At 38.9% G+C, this 16,323-nt stretch overlaps 1 protein-coding gene across 5 annotated transcripts in view; it reads left to right on the forward strand.

Moving 5' to 3' along the window:
• DYRK1A (dual specificity tyrosine phosphorylation regulated kinase 1A) overlaps positions 1 to 16,323 on the forward strand; it is a 144,041-nt gene that overhangs the window by 101,869 nt on the left and 25,849 nt on the right. For 4 of the 5 annotated variants that reach the window (XM_059392348.1, XM_059392344.1, XM_059392343.1 and 1 more), the window contains 4 exons: positions 3,382 to 3,578; positions 8,334 to 8,453; positions 10,495 to 10,683; positions 14,933 to 15,080. In XM_059392348.1, coding sequence (XP_059248331.1) covers positions 3,459 to 3,578; positions 8,334 to 8,453; positions 10,495 to 10,683; positions 14,933 to 15,080 — 577 coding nt within the window. In that variant the 5' untranslated portion in view covers positions 3,382 to 3,458. The remainder of the gene's footprint in view (positions 1 to 3,381; positions 3,579 to 8,333; positions 8,454 to 10,494; positions 10,684 to 14,932; positions 15,081 to 16,323) is intronic. The other variant, XM_059392345.1, reaches the window with a different exon arrangement.

Genomic DNA, 16,323 nt, shown 5'->3' on the forward strand with positions numbered 1-16,323 from the left:
CTCTCTCTCTGCCTGCCTCTCTGCCTACTTGTGATCTCTGTCTGTCAAATAAATAAATAAAATCTTTAAAAAAAAAAAAAAAAGAGGGTGATAATGTAAAGCACTCACAACCAATAAAGGGCTCATGCCCAAAATATTTTAAAATTGAATGTTTCAGGTTTTAGAAATGTAAAAGAAAATGACTTTCTTGATAGAAGAGTGGAAAAGCAGCCTGAATGGGCATTTCACAGAAGTAGATACTTAACTGGCCTTAAATAAATGAAAAGATGATCATAGTCACTGGAAATACAAGTTCATCTCCTGGTGGAGTACCACTACACACCCACCTCCAGCAATGGCTGAAAATTGGAAAGAATAATGATTCCAAGTGTTAGTGAAGGAAGGGAACGGAGGAGATTTTTCATGAACTGCTAGGGGATAAACAGAGCAATTTTTAAAACCTGGAAAAACAGCAGAACAGCATCTCTGTGTGTACGAAGTGCACGAAAAGACACTTAACAAGACTCTTCCTAGTGGCATTTTTTTTTTTTTTAAGATTTCATTTATTTGACACACAGAGAGAGAGCACACAGCAGGGGGGAGCAGGAGCAGCAGGCAGAGGGAAAGGGAGAAGCAGAGTTGCTGCTCAGCAGGGAGCCCGATGTAGGACTGGATCCCCAGGACCCTGAAATCATGACCTGAGTGGAAGACACATGCTTCACAGCTAAGCCACCCAGGTGCCCCCGTCCCCCAAGTGGCATTATTTATAATACCTGTAAACTGGAAATAACCCAAATGTCAATCAGAAGTCAAAGAGATAAGTAAATCAGAACATCTTTACATAATGGGATACCATAAAGTATGAACAAACCACAATTTATAAACGTAACATGAAGTGAACTTGTAAAGTTGTAACTAATCTGGTTTGGAGATCAAGATAGTAACTTTGGGGGCTTGGGTATTGATTGAGCGGGTCATGGAAGTGGTGTTGGGGGGATTTCTGGCGTGATTGCCATTTTTTTTTCATTGTCACAGGTTTAGTTGATTATAATTAATCTGTATACTAATGGTTTTTGTACTTATTTCTATATATATAAGTAAGTTTAAACATAGTCTATAATAATGATATTGATAATAGAAGCTTTTTTTTTTTTTAACAGTACTAGGATTCATGACTTACTTGTGGTATCTTATTTTTAAGAACTTCATAATATACCTAAGGGAATAGGTTAGGATAATAATAGCTCTGCTGCATGGATGGGGAAACCAAGACCTTAAAGTGGTTAATTTGTCATTTAGGGCCTTACTATTTTTACTGTTTATTTATAAGAGCTATTTATATATCAGAGAACTCAATCTTTTTTATGTATGTTTATATTCCTTCCCAGTTTTTTTGTGATTTTTAACACGCAAATGTAAAGCCTCCCTTTTCCTCTATTACTTGACATTTAGGTTTCTTTTTTTTGCTATTGCAGACAATACCAGAATAAACATTTTTCCCTGTCTTTGTGAGCGTCCTCAGTATATCCTTATGATAAAGTTTCCAAGTTAAAAAAAAAAAAAAGATTTTATTTGTTTATTTGAGAGAGAGAGACAGAGGTAGAGTGAGAGGGAGAAGCAGACTCCCCCACTGAGCAGAGAGCCCAGTGCTGCGGGGCTTATCCCAGGACCCTGATACCGTGACCTGAGCTGAAGGCAGACACTTAACCCATTGAACCACCCAGGTGCCTCCCCACCCCAGGTTTTGTTTTGTTTTGTTTTGTTAACTGAACACAGTTATTCTATGTAATTAAGTTGACTGTATTTTTTTAGTATAAGTAATGAAATGTTTAGAAAATTACCCCATCTATCCTGATGGTAGCACTGTCCTTTTACTTGTTCAGCAAATACTTACTGATCATGTACTGTGGGTCCGTTAAGGAGCTCACTCTGTAGTGGAGGGAGACAGAAGCTAAGGTCTGAAGCCAGTGCCAAGGCAGGTTACCGGTATGTTTCAGTAAGGGGGTAGGACCCGAGATGTGCACTTTAGAAGAGTCACTCTAGTATCTTACTGAAGGAATCCAGAAATGGGTTGGTGGAGATGAGAAGTGATTGTATTTGGATGTTCGCAGGAGGTGGAACCAGCAAGATGGGGCAGCTGTTTGCGTGAGGTCGGTCTGTGGAGGAAAAGAACTCTCACTCGACTCCGGGAGCTTTGATTCTGTTGACGCGGAGGAAGGCGGTGTCATTCGCTGTGGTAGAAAATAGAAGTGGAACTTGCATTTTGAGAGAATTGAGCTTTGTCCTCTTCGGTTTGGGGAGTCTGTGCGACATTCCGGTAGAGCTTGTTAGCGCCGCAGAAGCGGGTGCTCTCTCCGCTGTCCTGCCCATCGCACCGCAGCGGCTGCAGCCAGTATTGGACCATCTATTAGTTTGCCAGAGCTGTTCTAAGTATTCTACACATGAAAGCACTTAACCTTCACCACGGGCTTTTGAGGTAGATACTGCTACTGTTTTTTTAGGAAATTACGGTTGGAGGTCGCTGGTTTATTCAGGAAGACAAGCTCAAGAATTCTGGGTCCTCAGTTCGTTGACCAGGATTTGACATTTTGCCTTTGGCTTTAGTCTGTGATTAAAAGTGTGGTTGAATTTAAGAAGAAAGGTTTTTTTTTTTCTTTTTTTTTTAAAGGAAGAATTAACTTTTATTAATTGACTACCGCGTAACTTTGACCAAGTGTTAATTTTCCGTGTCTATGGTGAAAATTGTGGCTGTGGTCAAAGCCTACCTGTGGGGTAATTATCGGCCATTCATGGTTGGGGTGAGCTTACCTGCTCTGGGTGCTCTGAGGACTGTGTCAGAAGAGTTTGGAGGAATCCAGCGTCCTGTGAATTTGTGCCTATGTGTTTGTTTAACTTTGAATTACAGGTGTTAGTGGTGAGCACCGTGAAGACAGATGGTTTGCTTGGTTTGGGGGATGCTGGAGTATTGATTGCATACACCTGGCAGGTACAAAGCAGTATCTGAGCAGTGTTCCTTTGCACTGGTTTCTAAGGAGCTGATCTGCTGGAGAGGGCTTTCTCGAGAAATCAGAGATTACTTGTGCAACTTGAACAGTTCTCGATTGATGAAAAGCTCATACGTGAAAATAAGTATTAAGGGTGGTTATCTGGTTGCTTTACAAAAAGATTTCCTTAAGGTTTTCTCTGACTACAGATTTATAGACACTTGAATCACTGTATTTTATGACATCTAACAAAGAACTGTTTTGTCAAGTGCACGTTCTTCTTTGCACTTTGTAGTTTTAAAAGTTTTTAGTATTACCAAACATCCTAAGGTCCTTCTGGAAGGAACTATCAGGTCAAAAGGTGGAGACCTTAGGATATAAATACATCCTTTCAACTTCACTTGTTGTCTTCTTGTAGGAGGAGAGACTTCAGCATGCAAACCTTCATCTGTTCGGCTTGCACCGTCATTTTCATTCCATGCTGCTGGCCTTCAGATGGCTGGACAGATGCCCCATTCACATCAGTACAGTGACCGTCGCCAGCCAAACATAAGTGACCAACAGGTTTCTGCCTTATCTTATTCTGACCAGATTCAGCAACCTCTAACTAATCAGGTAAGTTTACGATGTAGCAGAAATGATTTGTTGGTTGGTGGTTTATTCCTTAACATGGGACGACAGTAAATAGACAAAAATGGTTTAATGGTTTTCAGTTTTACATGCCACATGAGGGATGATAAGTGTGCATTCAAAAGTTTGTTGGCTTTTTCTTTTTTCTTTGCATCCCACTTAATTAAAAACACTCAAACCAGAAGCACATTCTCTCATTCTGTAATAGGGAGGAGAAAAGTTATTTTTAAAGAATATTAATTAAAATAAACTGAAAGCGTATTTTTATGAAAAGGTGGGTAAGAAAAATAAAGTTAAAGGAAAACAAGTGAGATTCCATTATCACAGACTTACAGAGCTGATTTTATGCTGTTTAAACTATTTTAGTGCACATTTATCCCAGTATGTATGAAACTTCTTAAAATGAAAAAGAATGTAAAGCAAATTAATCTTGCTCATCATTTTCATATTCAGACTAGAGAGTCAGCCTTTTTTTTTAATGGATAGTTAACAGTAAATGTGGAAATCTCTCACTATACATACGTGTATACGTGTGTGCATGTGTGTATGTGTGCATTCGTAATATTTCCTGAATTAACTGCACTCATTGCATTGCTTTTTGGTTTGGGAGAATTTGCTTTTGTTACTAACTATAGTTGAGGTAAAATTTCTTTCTCCACCAGGATGGAGGGTATGATGAACGCCAACCAAGGATTTTTTTCCATGCACTTCGGAATTGGGGTTGCCACTGTGTTCTTTAGGTTGTTTAATATATCAAATGATGATCAAAAACTTGGAAAATTTCAATGTATTTCTTATGCTGGATTATTTATAGGAAATGTTCTTTATTTTTAATTCAATAGCATGTGGTTTTAATAGGCACTTGGCTGTAGTAAAGTAGCATTATGATGAGGGGGCACCCCCTTGTATTTATTAAGATTTTTGTCAGCACTTGATCTGGCTTTACATTTATAAAGTGTATGTAGCATGTGAATAACATTCATAGTTAATAGTAAGAAGAATTATGACAAGACTTAAGAATTTGTTTTATGTAGTAAATTGAGAAGGTTTATATTTGAGAATTGGAGCAGTTGAATGTTTAAAGCTGGAGAGTGTGTATATACCAGAAAAAAGTTCTGTGGACATCCAAAAAGTAGTAATAGCACAAGGAATCATTTGTATTGTGCAGTTGGCCCTTGAACAACATGGGTTTGAATCGAGCAAACCCACTTAAACGTGGATTTTTTTTTTTTTTTAATAAATAGTGTATAGTAATGTAAATATATTTTTTTCTTCCTTAGGATTTTCTTAGTAATAGTTTCCATTCTCTAGCTTACTTTATTGTTAAGGATAGCGTATATAAAATACAAAGTATGTGTTAATCAGCAGTTCGTTGGCAAGGCTCTGGTCAGCAGTAGGCTATCAGTAAGTAAGTTTTTGGAGAGATTTTCAGTTGCATGGGGCAGGGGTGGGGGTTGGTATTCCTAACTCTCGCATTGGTCAAGAGTCACCAGTACTTTAAAGAAACAGTATGTTTGGATTCATTTTCTCTGTTCAAAATGCAGCCTCTTAGGCAGGGTACCTGTTTTTAATATTTTACAGCTGAACAGACTGTGCTCCCATCTGTGACTTCTCCAAGTGTTCAAGCAGTAGACTTGGAAGTCTAGCTCAGGTTCTTTTCTTCTTAGACACAGCGCTCTTCTGTTCTGTAGCACCTGGGGCCTGCGGAGTGCTGGAAAACATTGCAGGCCTTTACAGTTACTCAGTTAGTGCAGTACCTGTTTTTAGATACAGCTAACATCTTATTTGTGGGTGTATTTAAGATAAATAATTCATTTAGCATTTCCATTTTAAGTTATAAAATACTTTTAAAGATTCATATGATACAAAAAGAATGTCTTTTAAGTAACAATATTCAGCCAGATATTTCTGCCAACCCCAGGAATTTCTGAACCTAATGAGGCAGATATGAAGAGGTTTTTCTTATAACTGAAGTATAAAACACTAAAACTGCATTGATATGGCATGGTCTGGAGGTCCTAAAACACGGGCTCAAGGTCCTGACTCATGATGTGGTTGTGGGAGGCGAGTCCGGTCACATGGGCCCTTCTCTGTTCCTTGAAGGTGAGATTGGGACCTTAGACTATAACTCCCTAAACCTAAACTTCTCTAAACTTAAGTCTAGCTGTAAACTTCTATAATTTTATTATTTGATTGCAGTGGTTTCTTAATAATCATCCTATCAGTATGTTTTTCTCCCCAAAAGATTTATTGAACAAATAATCGAAATGAGCTAACGTTAACATTTCATTTCTGGTTATATGAGTGGTGTGTCTTATATAAGTTTTAAAACCCAGTTTTGTTCAAAAGATAAATTTAGGAAGTAGGAGAAATGTAGTAGAAGGAATCGTAGAAAAGTATGCTTGATGTTAGGAATGCACGGTCCTTTTGCGCCATGAGCGTTTGCACAGTACCTTCCGTCGTTCGTGGACTCTCCTGGGACTCTGGATGTGTGCTGCCTGTGGCTTTCAGCTGTAGCGGTCACTCTCAGAATAGCAAGGAAGGCAAAATATAGTGCTTCTAATTCTTCATTATATATGAAATATGAGATAAATTTCAATAAAATGGATAGAGTAGGTATTACTAAGCTGAAAGACAGGTTTTAAATAAATTTCTGAAGCGTATACTCTGGAATCTTCACAGGAAAAAAACACAAGAGATTGTTTAAGCTCTTGTAACTTTCTTAAGCGGGGTAAGCAAACTGTGCTTTTCTTCACTCTGTGATCTGTGTGTTCACCCAGCAAGGTCCAAGAACTGTGAGCACTGGGAATGTGGGTTTTTCTAGTTCCAGAGCCAGATAGCTTGAGGCAGCAGGAGGATAGCTCATCAACTGGCCATTTTGCTGTGAGGACAGGTAGGGAGGCTGAGGGACAGGAACAGCCTGATGAGCTCCTTCCTAGGTTCTCTGAGCACAACAGGTTTTCTTCTGACTGTGGAAGGGAAGAAGGGAGCTTGCTCTGTTCCTCTGTGTTCTCCTGGCTTTCTGATGAGAAGTAGCGGGAAAGGGAGAAAGCCTCAAATTCTTCAGGGGGCCAGCCTTGAGTCTAGTGTAGGTTTGTCCCTGAGTGTTTGGAAATGTTATTTCCTAATTGTGCTTACAGCAGCACAGTATTGAAACACAGATTTGGCTACCTAACATGAAATTGCAATGAAAGTTAGTGAAGGGAGTGTTACTTAGTGTGTAGAGTTGAGTTTGCTCTTCCCATATAGTTTGGGCACTTGGGTCTGTACGAGGTGCCATTTTGAAGCAATGAAATGTAATCTGGTATGAAGGCCAATTGTGGGTAGAATATATCTGGCTTATATATACAGATTCCTCTGAGGTGGTAATTTCTCTTGCAAGAAGTATGTAAGAAAAGTAAGGTGTTTAGAATTAGCTCATCAGTTGGGCCTCAGAGACAGAGTTGGCCAACTTTGGAAGAGGTTAGTGATATTTTATGAAATGCCAAGCACACAGCACAGACTCGTATTGAGTGCAGGAAAACCGTCGTTACTCAGTCAGAATTAGTTCCTATCCAGTTTCTTGTATGTCTGTATATTCAAAATTGGTGTCTTGATTGTGTGATTTTTGTGTTTTGAGTGAGCATAATTATTCCTGGAAAGATGTAGTCATTGGTTCTGTTTTTCAGATGTTTAAATATCAGTGGAATTGTAGATGGGCAAGTTAAAAACTCAAAACACATTTGAAGTTTTGTATATGACTTATTTTTAATAAAGTGAATTTTTAATACATTCATATGCTTATTTTGTTGGTGTTTATTATTTGGATGGGGGAAGGGTTGTTAATGGAATGTGGTTGAAATTCATTTTTAAAAGAGTTCCATGAGCTTTAAGGTGTTCTCTGGAACTTATCTGTGGTCAGCTCCTAGTGTAATTGTAAGTAGAGATTTTGGTATAATGGATTCATTTGTTTATTCCACAAATATTTATCAAACATCTATGTGCCCACCACTGTTTTAGGCAAAGGGAATACAGTACTGAACAAAGGAATCCTTGACCTCACCGAGTTTTTCCTGTAGTGGAAGGAGAAGGAGAGGAGCCTAAACCAGTAAATGAGTCAGTACAGTCTATCAGGTGGTGCTAGGTGCTAAGGGGGAACGGGCATGTGGAAGGTAAGGTCAGGCATGTTACCGTGGAGAGCACGATTTCCTCAGTTGTGTTAAAGAAACAAGTTGCAGGGGCTCCTGGGTAGCTCAGTTGGTTGTGCCTGACTCTTGATCTCGGGAGCGGAGCAGTGCCGTGCTCTGTCCCTGCTCCGTGGCCTCCTTGCTTTGCTTCGTGGTGCCAAGTTGGGCCTGAAATCCTGTCCTGGGAAGCTGCATGTTGGATTTCTCTATTGTCAAGCAGGTTGGACTTTAGGAATAATTCAGAAGTTATTCCTTGTACGGTGAAGAAGCCCTCTTTGGGCAGCATCCTGTGTGTCTCCTGGCCCCCGCCATGTCTGTGATCCTACTGTTAAATCTGAGGAACAAGTTCGAAAGCCTTGGGCAGCTGGCACATTATCTTCTCATTTCATTGATTTGTTCCAGTGGTTTCTTCACTGGAATCTGGTTGAAAGAGATAACTGAGAGAGAATGTATAATGTTCTAATGTAGATATCTTTTTGTTTTTTTTTTTAATACATACATACAGGTTTCAGAAGAGAGGGGATTTGCACCAGTGAAGTATAGTTAAAGTGCTAGTCTTTTCTGTCTATTTAAGGTGATGCCTGATATTGTCATGTTACAGAGGCGGATGCCCCAAAGCTTCCGTGATCCAGCAACTGCTCCTCTGAGAAAACTTTCTGTTGACTTGATCAAAACATATAAGCATATTAATGAGGTAAGACCATTGATTTAACAGCATATCTTGTAATAGAGCAGGAAAGAAAAGTTATTTTGTGGCCCTTTTAAACATAGTAAACTTTATTCCCAGTGATTGCAATATTGATGGTTATTGGTAAGTCAAAGATTTATAGATAATATAATTACATTGTAGAAGAAAAATCTATTAACAGACTGCCAAAAATTAAGCTATTTGGGGATAACTTCTCCCTTTTTTCAAAGTTGTATTTAATATATGATGATATTAATTCTGTAATAACTCTTCTCCAAAACAAGAAAGAAGAAAGGAAGGGACTAAGGACACTGTAAAATTATGTATATGCTAGAATTTTGCTTAAATGTTATATATCTCTTTCTGTTTTTGCCATGGATATCAGGAAGCTCAGAGATCTATTTATACCCAGTTAAGAGGCATTTGTCCTAATTTATTTGATATATATATATATTTCTATGGTTTTAAATTGTCTTTTAAATTTTTATGTGTGTTATTCTGTACTAAGATATTTAAAAACATTTTTGGTGGATGTAAATAGATTAAGAAAAAAACCCCATTTAGCACTTTGAATTACTCCTATTCCAACTTGGCTCTTCACTTGAATAAATTTTTTTCTGGTGTCTTAGACCTTTGACTTGTCATTTGCTTCTAGCCTCAGCTCTAGCTTTGTAATTAATTATGAAATGAGCTTTTCTGGAGAGGAGTAGATGTGCCTCTGCTTCCTTTCCACTTCATGGGAGCCCTGTGTCCTGTCACACTAAAAGGTTATGCTCTAGCAGCTCTAGAGGTATTTAACTAAAAGGATGTTCTTACGTATGTGTAAATTTTACTGCACTTTGATGCCATTTAATGCCAGTATTGTTATATTACTGTGGCAATGTGGAAAGATATGATTAGAATGAACTCCGTGAGGAACACTTTTCAATTGGGTTTTGTACATAATTGATGATTTAGAAAAGATGTGCCAAACTAGCTTTTGATTACCTGAAAAATCTGATAAATTATTAACAGTTTATTCATGTCAGTTTGTTAATATTTGGTTAACTGTTAACAAAACTAAAAAAGTTGTTAACAAAGCTGTTGTTAAGCTTTGATGAAACAAAAGAGTTTCACCAAAAACAGTAGCTTTGCCGAAGATTGTTTTTTAACTGTTTCGCCATCTTGTAAACTAGAGTTGTTCTGATGTTTTTCTATGCAGTGTAATTTAGAGTTTCCTCAGTTAGTTACCAGTTACATGGGCTATTGCCTAGTCTACCTGTTATTTCTTACTGGTCTTAGAAACAATTTAGTAAGGAAAATAACTCTGATCAGTCACAGGATTTATGGCCTGTAGTGTGGGGAGGGGGAGGGAGTGGCTGCTTTTCATTAATTGTTACTTTGTTAGAGACTTAAAAAGTGGGCACTTCTAAGAGAGTCTTTTGTATTAGTAGAACTTCAGTTCATATGTATCTTGACTTTCATATTTAAAACTTTTTGCCTTCAGAGCAAATGTAAAATTGGGATGGCCTGGCAGAGGGCATGAAGATACTGACATGAGGAGGATGAAAATGCTCTTTATTTGGTTTGGCGTTTGCTGATTACATTGGCATTTCTCTAGATTTTTCCTGCCAAATCCCTTGTATTACACTCTTAAGAGCTGTGCCCCCTCATTGTATAGAAATTATACCCTAGTTTAAGACTTAAATGTAAATTGGGCCCTGTTAGTCTTCTTGAATGGGCTACTTTGGACTCGTCACTTAACATCTATTTATAAGTACAAACAGTGTAATAGAAAAGTGAATTTCAGGGTAGACATTTTTCATTGGTTATATATCCGTGTTATTATGTAATTCTAATAGCAACTGTAGAAAGTTCTTTATTTCATTTTTTGGTATTGGTTATAAAGAATAAAAATTCATCAATTTCCTCCTGATGACAGACTTGTCTCATACATGTTCTTGATATATATCATACGTGTGTACGTGTGTATGTATATATGTGTATGCCTCCTGCTAACCGCCGAAGATTTAAATTATTGAGTAAACACTGTATACTCTCGTTTCAGGTTTACTATGCAAAAAAGAAGCGACGACACCAACAGGGCCAGGGAGACGATTCTAGTCATAAGAAGGAGCGGAAGGTTTACAATGATGGTTATGATGATGATAACTATGATTATATTGTAAAAAACGGAGAGAAGTGGATGGATCGTTACGAAATTGACTCCTTGATTGGCAAAGGTTCCTTTGGACAGGTAATTTAATGGAAAATGCTGAATTTCCTAAATTAGAACTTGATAGTGAATCATGTTGTTACACCTTTCCCTCAGTGGTACTTTCAGTGTTTGTAATATATTGTAAACAGTGGATATGTGATCATTTGGATTATCATACTTCTTTAGAGCTAGTAAAACTACATCAGCTCTAAAACTCCATTAGACTTTCTTTGTCCATATCTACTCTCTAGAGCAGCTCTGCAGCTCTCTAGTGTGTATCTTACTAATGACTGAGTGGTGGGTTGTAATCACTAATACGTGGTATTGCTCCTCTTGTATAGCCTGGATGATTCTTCGATGTGGATGCTAGAAGTAATTACCTTCCTGCCTGATAATCCTTTTTAAAAAGATAAGAATTCCGTTGGCACAGCAGGTGCCCTGTTACTTTTTTGGAGTCTGGGAAAGCCAGGGGCTGTGTCACCTTCTGTTACCAGGCCTTGAAGTGGGCAGATGGTCTTTAGGATTTCCTCTTCCTGTTCTCCCAGCAGCAGCATGGCTGGTACTGTCATGGGGGTGTTTGTGATGGAGAGGCTCATTCAGCAGCTTTTAGCAGGAAGAGTCAGGAAAGGGCTCCCCAAGAGACCTGGTGTTTATCTTTGTTTCTGGCTGCTTCTCCGCTCATAGCTCTCCCCTCCTCACCTGCCCACCCGGCCTCGCTACAAAGCACAAAACCCTAAATACGTCTCTCTGTTGTATCAGCTATGCTCAGACCAGAGCCATCACACCTTTGTCCTTGGCTCTTCTAAAAACTTTTTCTCTAGCTGTGGACTGCCAGCTATTCCCGCTTGTCAATCCTATCTCATCCGGTCCCTCTGGTTGGTTTGGTTTTGTTTGAGGTGTGATTTACTGTTGATTCCCGTCTCCTTTGCCTGGCAGACTTTGTGTTGGAGTCCGTTATTAACCTGCAGTCCAAACACCACTTCTGACTTCTCAGTAATGAGGATAGAATGCCGTGCAAAATGACTTTTCCTGAACTACTTTTTAAAAATGTTTGTTTTGGGTTTTTTTTTTTTCTTTAAAGTACAGAATACATGCTCTTATTGATCTGTTCCTGCTCTGATAAAGGAAAAATGCCTCTTTTCAACCTGTGAGGGAAAATTCTTCGTGTGTCAGTCTGATCATGCTTAGGACAAAAAGTATATGGTAGGTCATTAGCAGCCACAGGTGTAGACCCACAAGAATGGCAGCTATTAAACCTGTAAGGAGATACGCACGAGGTTGCTAAAGGACCTCTGTAATGCCATTGTGGCTGTACAAGGCCCTCCTGTCATCTGCATAAAATACCTCCCCCTTTCCATGATTTCAAGGAATTTCGATAATTGTACATAACTCAGAGAACTTTTCCTTGATTCGTAAGCTCTTTTTCTTTGAGTTAGGGTTTCTCAGTAGTTTGGGAGTTCCTCTTTATGAAATATTACTTTTTTGTGAGAAGCAGCTTCTACTTCTCTCTCAGTCTCTTAAGGAGAGGCATTTCTGTGGCCCAGATTTTAGTAAGGCGATGAACACCCTAGATAGAGGGATTGCTGTCTTCATCTTGAAAATTATACCACCTGTTCAGGAAGTTGCCTTCAACAGGACATTTTTTTTTCTTTCTGTTTTTAAGATTTTGTTTATATTTGACAGAGTGAAACACAGTGAGGAAGGGAACACAAGCAAGTGGAGTGGGGGAGGGAGAAGCAGGCTTCCTGCCAAGAAGAGAGCCCGATGCAGGGCCCAATCCCAAGACTCTGGGATCATGACCTGAGCCGAAGGCAGATGCTTAATGACTGAGCCACCTAGGTCCCCCAGCAGGACATTCTTCTAACTAATATGTTGTCCACCATGAAAATTGTAGCCATACAGCAGACTCTAAACTTTGTTTTCCTTTTTTTAAAGTTTTCGCTAAATATTTAGTCTTTGAGTTCAGAGTGATGTTTTTCTGCTTCTCTTCACTTTAATTTTCTCATACTTTGATTCCTAAGAGCAAGTGAGCGTAGTTAGATCTTTGAAAATAGAGGCCTGTTTGACATTACACCCCATCACATCGGGTCAGACTGATGCCTCCCTTAAGCTGAAGGGTGTTCAGGTTCTGGACCTGTCACTCACCAAGTAATGTCTTCCGTACTATCTTGGTGTGACTTTCTCTAAACTCTGCCAGATCTTTGTCATATAAGGGACTCCTTCATTTCTTTTGCCAGTGGTTGTTATCAGTCCTGATTGCACATTGAAATTTCCCAGGGAGGTTTGGGGGGAGAGGACTGGTGCCTAGGCTCCAAACCAGTTAAATCAGAATCTCTGAGACTGGATCCTGGGCATTTGTATTTTTCAAACTGCCTGTTGAATGTGTAATTCAGGGTTAAAAACCATTGCTTTAGCATTTAGCCAGTTAACTATTTGCTAAGTCAGTAAATAGTTGGGCCCTGCTGCTGGCCTTTGTCCTGGAGACCACTGGGATCTGGGCATGGAACTACAGCTCTTGGTGCCAGTAGTACAGTCAGTGAACAGAAGAATATCAAAACCACTTGGTCAGATGTTTACCGGCGTAATCTCTGATTTTAAAGATAATAGATTGTATTTTTTAAAATGGGTTGAAACCAGAAATAATTGCATTTTTCGTTCCAAGTTTGATTTTAACTGAAGCATATATAATCCTTGACAATATATCTAACCTTGACTGATGTAAATTTTGGAACATGCGGTCCATTCACTTCTCTTCTCCAGTGGGACTCAGCCTACACATCAGAATCACAAGGCGAATTCTCCCTACATCTCCAGACTTCGTGAATGTGCTAGAAAATGGATAAAGCTATTGGCTATTTATACTACATAGATTATAAATTTAACTTTTAATCAGTTATAGTGGGTTTCTGATTTGTGGATAGTTTTATCTGTGCATTGACTTTCTAATTTTTATGTAAATCTCTTTGTTAATAATATGAAACTCCTTTTTTCTTTAAATTTTAATTTTATTTTTTCAGTGTTCCGAGATTCATTGTTTATGCACCACACCCAGTGCTCCATGTAATACATGCCCTCCTTAATACCTACCACCAGGCTCTTTCAACCCCCTACCCTCCTCCCCTCCAAAACCCTCAGTTTGTTTCTCAGAGTCCACAGTCTCCTACAGTTCGTCTCCCCCTCCGATTTCGCCCAACTCACTTCTCCACTCCTTTACCCAGTATCCTCCGTGTTATTAGTTACGCTCCACAAGTAAAATTAACACAAGAGCTGTACATCGTGATTTGCTCATGAGCTCTCCTTTTTTCTTGGTGTTGATTTTCTAACTATCAAGACCATCTAATTGTGGCTTTTGACTTTTATCATGGAGCTTCCTGGTAATTTGTATTAGATTTGTCTTTTGTTAAATACCTGTGTTTTAATTTCTGAAAATCTAATTTAAGGTTAGGAAGTTATCTGCATTTTTCAAATGACCTAGAACTTTTAAAATATTTTACATGTATACTTGAGATCTATCTATTTATTTATTTATTTATAATAAAGATTTATTTATTTATTTATTTGACAGATGGAGATCACAAGTAGGCAGAGAGGCAGGCAGAGAGAGAGAGGAGGAAGCAGGCTCCCCGCTGAGCAGAGAGCCCGATGTGGGGCTCCATCCCAGGACTCTGAGATCATGACCTGAGCAGAAGGCAGAGGCTTTAACCCACTGAGCCACCCAGGCTCCCTATACTTGAGATTTAAATCAGGTTCTTTTCCCAAACCAAAGCACTTGACAAGATTTATAACTGACTTCTGGAGGAAAAGAGTTAATCTAGCTTTTCTTAAAAAGAAGGCGATGTTGTGGATATTTAGAAACAGTGTAAGGATACAAAAGAAAGTTAATTGAAATGACTGACTTTGGGGTGCCTGGGTGGCTCATTTCGGTTAAGCAAGCATTTGCCTTTAGATTAGGTTGTGATCTGAGGTGAGCGCAGGTCCTGGGATTTGCCTAGCATGGGGCTTCCTGCTCAGCGGGGAGTCTGCTTCTCCTTCTCCCTCTCCCACTGATCGTGCCCATGCTCTCTCTACCTCTCAAATAAAGAAATAATAAAATCTAATAAAAAGATTGACTTAAAGTTGACTGTAAAGTAATAGATGAATGATACTAAATGGAAATGAATAGGACCTCTTCTGCTTAGGGAGGTCAGGAAAGTGAGAATTAGGTAAATATACAGTTAAGGTGAATTGTAAAATACGAAATTATGGCCACTAATGAAATAGAGAATGATTCCTCCTTTTTCTCTTTCAGGTTGTAAAGGCTTATGATCGTGTGGAGCAAGAATGGGTTGCCATTAAAATAATAAAGAACAAGAAGGCTTTTCTGAATCAAGCCCAGATAGAAGTGCGACTTCTTGAGCTCATGAACAAACATGACACTGAAATGAAATACTACATAGGTAAAGAACAAATAAAGCCACGTGTCCACGTGACCAGAAATTTGAGTTAATGGCTATTTATGTATGAAAATACATTGATTATATCTTAAAGTGCTAGGTTAAAAATTCAACTGCTTACATTTGTTGGGGGGTGTAGAGTTATGTAAGTTATTCGAGTTGGCAGTAACACTCTAGATCTTGGGGAATGGGCATTCCAGGTGGCATATAATTTAGAAAGAGTCAAGAATAGTGTCATATTTTACAAGTTACTAGTGCCATTTCTTGGCTTTAATGGTGCAGTTTTACCCAGGGGTCCTCTTTTTGGTAACTTTAACCATTTCTAATACAGCTTAGAAATTAGAAGTAAGCTAATATATTATAGAACCAGTTTTGGATTATCTTAGCCAAGATCTCAGACTCCTCCCCAGGTTCTGTTAGTTTGGCAGCATTAGAAGCTTAAGACTTAAAAACTGTAGCAGAAAAGTGGTAAAAGCCACTTTTTAACAGACTCCTGTCATATTCCTCGTGTTCTTCTCCATCATCTGTAATAGTCACAGCAGTCCTGTAAGGAAACTTATTAGATACATAATATATATACTTATAAGGAAATCCTTATATTATAGGCAGTTTATTTTTTTTAATTAATTAATTTATTTATTTGACAGAGAGAGAGAGAAAGAGAGAGTGATCACAAGTAGGCAGTGGGGGGTGGAGCAGGCTCTCTGAGCAGAGAGCCCGATGTGGGACTTGATCCCAGGACCCTGAAATCACAATCTGAGCCGAAGGCAGAGGCTCAATCCACTGAGCCACCCAGGTGCCCCCATTATAGACAGTTTATACAAAGAATAACATAACCAAGTTCCCAGGCCTCTGCAGCTAGCATCTGAACCTACTTGTGCCCGAGTCAGACTCTGTTGTTTCATTGTCTACAGTGTTTTTCCTGAAAACAAAAAGATAGAATAATTATGAAAATAGTGAAGTCTAGGGGTACCTGGGTGGCTCGATTGGTTAAGCCTCTGCCTTTGGCTCAGGTCGTGATCTCAGGGTCCTGGGATTGAGCCCCGTGATGGGCTTCCTACTCAGCAGGGAGCCTGCTTCTCCCTTTCCTTCTCCCTCTGTCCCTCCCTTATGCTCTCTCTTTCTCAAATAAGTAAATAAAATCTTTAAAAACAAATAGTGAAGTCTAGGATCAGTTGATACATGGGCATAACATCAGTAATTATGCCTTGTTTAATACTATTCTCAGTCAGATCTATGATGCTAA

This window comes from Mustela nigripes, chromosome 2 (assembly GCF_022355385.1).
Source record: "Mustela nigripes isolate SB6536 chromosome 2, MUSNIG.SB6536, whole genome shotgun sequence".
NCBI classification, from domain to species: Eukaryota; Metazoa; Chordata; class Mammalia; order Carnivora; family Mustelidae; genus Mustela; species Mustela nigripes.